The sequence below is a fragment of the Opisthorchis viverrini genome (assembly GCF_000715545.1).
Source record: "Opisthorchis viverrini unplaced genomic scaffold opera_v5_145, whole genome shotgun sequence".
Classification (NCBI taxonomy): Eukaryota; Metazoa; Platyhelminthes; class Trematoda; order Opisthorchiida; family Opisthorchiidae; genus Opisthorchis; species Opisthorchis viverrini.
This window is the reverse complement of record NW_008751802.1, coordinates 358,773-364,691: the sequence shown is the minus strand read 5'-3', so window position 1 is coordinate 364,691 and position 5,919 is coordinate 358,773. Positions and strand designations below refer to the sequence as shown.

Below are 5,919 nucleotides of genomic sequence, written 5' to 3'. Positions count from 1 at the left end.
GAAAGAATAAGTTTTTATAACCTGAAGAATTAGCTCTGTATGACTCAGTTTGATGAACTAGGTTTTTAATGTCGATCAAATTGTTGAAGTTGGAGAAAGTTGCTTTACCGGTATTCTAAAAACAGTCGGAATAACGTGAACGTAAAGGAAGAAACCTCTAGCGCAAGTCTGTGATGCGAGTCCACTACCGTCTGATGCAGCATTTTAATCATCAAACATTCTGCAGTTTGCATGACAGCTATGCATCGCAAACCCATCCCAGCCGAGCGGTCTTTTAAAAGTCCGACTGAACGATGCGAGTTATTCGGTTTGAGGGAAAGGGGGTGAATCAGAATAGGTTCGAACGTACCGTGTAGCATCTGCAACCAACGCACCTTTGGTGAGTCGCGTATAGCCGATAGATCGAAGTGAACCACAGGTTTGGCAACTGAAGGTACACGTGTGAGCACGTTTACGTGTTAAATGCTCCGGGTGCACAGAAATCTACAGTGGGGGAGTACTCAGCCACATTTTGCAGATCAGGTGGTCGGAGTTTAAGCATAAGGCACGATCAAAGAGGGGCCTTAATGATGAGGATGAAGTTTAATTGCATTGTTGTGAGATATGGCTTCAGTAGGCGGAGTCAAATGTGTAAGGAGCATAGCTAATGAGTTAGCGGCAAAAATAAATAATCCAAAACCTGGGATTATAGCTGTCTCACTTGGAGAGTACATTCTATACGTAGGCCGCACCAGCTAATCACACGTTAAGAATATCGAGTTGAAGACGCTGCAAGATATGGGTGCTAATCGATGTCAGTGGCGTTCTTGCTGTCAGCTTTTATCCAGATTGCCTGCGAGTTTCTAGAGGTGTATGCACCTCGGAATGATTGTAGTAAGCTAGCACCAACTCCCTTCCCCGTCCACCTTCATTCCTTTCTTCACAATAGGGTTTTCAAATAAATCATGGTCGCACGGCAGCGAAGCATGCGTTGGACGCTGATGTCAAGCTGTTGCTTAGATATCGAGTCGCTTATTGAACTGTGCTGTTTTCCGCACAAAGAGGCATAAATAGCGAAGAGAGAGAGACAGAAGAGCACAATGATGGTCTCACCGTCTCCTCAGGATGAAACCCGCGTAACTTCTTGAGCATAGATATACTTAAAAAGTTCTGTTTATCAGCTTATGTACCGATAGTCTCAGTGAGTGATCGGAAATCAAGAAACATAGAACATCTAAGGGGACGCACAAATTGGCCACCCTTTGGAAAGTCGTAGCATACAAAAGAAGCCTGATGAACTTAGAAGTACACAATTGACTGTGAGCTATCGAAAACGTTGTCTCATCTAGAAGAAACAACAGATGATGGCTTAAATCACACAGAACGTCCAAGGACTGTTGCGGCTAGCTTGTGAATAGTGTCTGGCTGGGTACTACTAATTACGCGAAATTCTCTCCATATGAATGTTCGTGTAAAATAGACGGAACCGGACTTGATAGATAAACATAATCACATGCCAAGATTTCATGAGATAGAACGTGTCATATCCAAAACGGGGTATACGAAGGACGACAGTGCTGGAAGGCAAAGTATATTCTCGATATTCCACAGCATAAAAGTTTATCAAAGCGCACTAAAGTAACAAACAAGTATCAGCCGGGTGTGTCGCAGTTATCACAGTGTTGGACCAGAAAAGTTATTGGGAAGTCGTATCGATTGACGCCAGGCACTCTCTAATAGACCGTACTGAGCGTCAGGGGTGGATGGTTCGCAGGGCGTTAGATGTACTTCTGCAACCAGAGCAGACTGAGACGGATGGTTTGTCGAATTCGTATTGTCGGTGCAAAGTTCGAGATGTGGTGTATCAGGAGCCGAACGAGTTGTACCAGCCTCTGAGAGATATAGATAAAAGCCACGTGATTTCAGAACGTCTGAGGCCGTCGGCAGACAACGTAAGGCTGATCCTTCGTTAAGGTGATCAACTGTTGATACATCGGGTTTAGGGACGACGTGGTCGATTTCACTGAAGGGATTCACCACGCTAGCCGATGCGGTCGGACTGGTGCCGAACTGTGGAGTAGGCATTTTCTTTGGGTGTGCTTGTTGAATGTGGCGTTGAAGATTATACCTGAAGTAAAGTTAGCAACCAGCATCGGTGGATTAAGGTGTACGGTCATTTTCTGAATGTCTGATTAGGGTAAACAGATCTACATCTTTCATGTAGAAGTGGCAAAATGGCCACATGATTGTCTCCCATTGAAACTGATTTTCCAATATTTCGCAAAGATATACGGAGGTTCTGATGAACAATAGGCCAGTACAGATTTTAGCCGTGGCATTTTACAATATAAAATGGCCGAATCCGGGTTCGAACCGCAACGTACCAAGCTAATTACCAACGCCCCACATTACTACTACATCAGGTCCTAGTTATGGCAGATTGGCACCAGCAAATTCGTGATGAAATGACCAAAAATGGTTATTTGGTAAGGTATTGGGCGCTTCATTCCACACCAGGCAATGGTGGTGTGACCACATGCTATGCAAGCCGAGTTATAGTCTAGCGAGAACAGCGAAGTTTTCCACGCTAATTTCAGAGTCCTGCAAACCAGGCGCTTGGCGAAGTATGACAACAGAGGAGAACGAAGGAAATTACAAAAAGCATGAGTGTTGCCGACGTTGCTTTCCCTCAAGGACGTGTTCCTCACTACCCGGGAGGCGATCGGCTGGAGGCATTGTCAGATGTGGTCTCGGGTGTTTGCAGTAGGCGTTTGTCTAGATAACTTAGCCTTCCTGTACGAGAGTTAAGCACCAGCTGGTGTTGCTTCCAATGTCGCTGGTGTTGTTGTACGTAAATGTCTTTTCTCCAGGATAACAGAATATCACCGTGCTTGTTCAGGGCTAACACGGAAACATTTGAGGCCAGTGAACCATAAGATGAGTGAAATTTCGACAGAGATTGGAATTTTGTACCCGTACATGTTTACGAGGGCAAAACACGAAACAATATGGCAACACGAAGGGTAGAAAATTTTGAACACCGTCTAAAAGTCAAACGAGTATAATCAACTCGCTAACTCTCGATGTATCTGACCACTGTTGGTCATTTTAGAACTACAGCTTATAAAGTAAGTTGTTAAACGTGGGCAGAGAAAACGAATTCCGTTCAACTCCCAGTGAGAGTGTACGGAGAGCCTTCCAAAAGCCTCCGTACGCAAAGCGGTGTCCGTCAGGGATGCCCACTCTCTCCATTCCTTTTTAACTTCGTGATTGATGAAATAATGAGACGAACGCTGGACGGCCTTCAAAACCCCGGTGTTCAAATAGCCTGTGAAGAAAACCTTGTCGATCTGGAATATGCAGACGACATCTTTCTCATGTTCAAAGAGAAGGAGAACGAGCAGGTGTTCTTGGATGAACCGACCAAAGTCATTCCGTCCTTGGTATGCGCTTTGCACCCACAAAGTGTGAGGTCTGGTTGGTAAACCAACCAAAACACACGAGTTCCAACCAATTCTGGCCAAGTGCGGGACCTAGTTAAAGTGGTCTTCTCAAAGAGATCATCCTGGAGATAGATAAAATCCCTGGTTTGTGACAACTGAATTTCCCTTAGATCAGACATGCATTCTTGAGTGGGCTACAGACTATAAGACCAATCCTCTACACGAGAGCTAGGCAGCACCAGAAATATGTACTGAATATAACCAGTAGAGCTAAACTTAGCTTTTGAACAGCTGAGCTGATCATTTTGAAATGGGAATTAGTTTCCATGCTAACAGCACTCGCACTTCCCGATTTGTGAAAAAAGTGGCCCCTGTTGGATGGCAGTTGGTTTAAAACTCCTGAGATTTTCGGATTCATTTCTCTTGACAGGGTTATCATTTTCCCCAACAACCCAATGGGAAAGTTCGCGAGTCCGGAATAAAGTGACCCCTTGAGGCGGGTGACCCTATTCGAGGGGATGATTTCAGTTGCGTCCGGACATGGGAGTTCTGCTCGGTGGATAATGATGTGAATACAAACCTTACAACAAATAAGGGATGGTCTCCTAGCCGCAAGAGGTTGTGCCGAACACCAGATTTCCATGGAGATAGTCTCAGGTCTTCAACGTGAGACAAATTCCCGAACTCACTTTAGTAAGGCTCCCATAAGAAGATCAAACTCCACTGCACTCGAGCCAAATATTCAGGTTCGCAGATGTACCTCGCGACACAATAGGTGTGTATATGGGAACCAGGCCATAACTGAGTTGTTCGATTGAAACCCTCACCGTTTGAGGCACCGAGAAGTAATTCTGAGACCAACTTTGCACAGTTCAGACTGAATAATAAATAATTTTATTTGTCCGACCACGTCAGTTTCACCACAAGTCGCGTCCAGGATTTGGCTGACTGCTACTCTCTTATGAACGCACCGGTAATCTGCTGTTTCCATTGACTTATGATTAGACCAGAAAACAAAAAAACACCGTATAACTTTTGAAACTATGAGATAATGAACCCACCTGTTTAAAAACTGCTTTTTACACAGGGCACATTGGGATGACGTTGCTTGATTGTGAAGACTCAGAAAATGTTTTGTAAGGTTTCCTTTTGTACTGAACGAGACACCTGTAAAAGGCGAAAGCAAAGAAATGGAAAGGCAATACAAAATGGCGATAGCGACCTTAAGCAAGCCGCCCCAGTTAAATGGGAGCTGAAATGGGCGACAAGCTGTCCTTTATCAGAGCCGTAACTAAGTGCAGTGCTGATTCCAGTACCCCAATGACGAAGAATTTTCTAACCAGGAAGTTTTATCACGAACAGACCGGCACAGAAAAATGAACACGAACATAGTGGTATTAGAAGTTGAAGTTTATCTTTGGATCCATCCAGTTGGTGTCGGATTGTTTCCAGACCTGTCTGGAATTAAGCACGAAACTCATGAGGAACATGGGAATATTTGAAACTTACTTTTGACCCCGAATTCGGGCGGTTCGATTGACTTCGGGTGTTTTCTAGAACAAGCCTGAACTTTCTAGCATCGTCATCTGAATTGGATAATTAGACTCCTAAACAATGGCTATAGTGATCCGGAGATTCGGTAGGCTTTTGGTGTGACTTTGGTGAAGTTGCTGTTTACCTTCTGACATTCTAGGATAATATTCCCAGCATTCAGGAAACAGAAAATCAGCCGCATCAGGATTGACTGGAGTTATGAAGAATCTTGAAAAGTCCGCTAGCAAAATAAAATCCCATGATTTTCAGAATATTTCTAATGGAATTTTGAAACTTAAGAACATGCAGGCCGGTTTCCCCTGATTGGGACAAAGCACTTGGCTTGATCCGAGCGAAACAGTAGGGCCGGGGGGGGGCTTTGTAAACAACCGTATTGCTCATTTGGTTAACTCAATTAGGAATAACCAAGCAGCACGAATTAAAAGAAGACCAAAGTGCTTTGTTGCAACGCAGGTTCCTTACAGGAAGAAAGTAGCGAAATCACATAAATACGAAACTATGCACAACTCACCACATTCAGGACACATTAGCCTATATGGACGATGGACATTTTTACGATGTTGTTGATACTTTCCAGGAGTCTCAAGTTCCATATTGCAATGCTGGCGTGAAAGAGAAGAGCGTGAAGGAACGAGAGCAAAGGTCAAAACCAATTAAGGAGCGAAACGGATAGAAAGTTAAGTCACCCGGAAAGATAAGTGCCCAACGATAAAATTCAACGACTACACCGTCCTTCTAACAACCTTAAGCCCATTACTTTGAAGCTAGACAACGAATGTGGCAAACATACTTTGATCTGATAAGTGGCAGCTCTAAACACTTACAAAGATGCAAGGAATCGAGAAAAAACAGATAAATAGGCCACGAGAAAATTAAATGGACATTGTGATAATAAATATTACCCGAAGTACTCATCGACCACATCCATTCAAATGGGAATATA

The 5,919-nt window shown here is 43.9% G+C and overlaps 1 protein-coding gene across 1 annotated transcript in view; it reads right to left on the bottom strand.

Annotated features, from left to right (window-relative positions):
* Nucleotides 1-1,560: 1,560 nt before the first annotated feature.
* Nucleotides 1,561-5,919, bottom strand: part of T265_14123 (hypothetical protein) — a gene marked incomplete at both ends in the record, with an annotated part of 20,943 nt that continues 16,584 nt past the window's right edge. The window contains 3 exons of the mRNA XM_009172141.1: nt 1,561-2,107; nt 4,484-4,589; nt 5,488-5,578. Of these exons, the coding sequence (XP_009170405.1) occupies nt 1,654-2,107; nt 4,484-4,589; nt 5,488-5,578 (651 nt within the window). The remainder of the gene's footprint in view (nt 2,108-4,483; nt 4,590-5,487; nt 5,579-5,919) is intronic.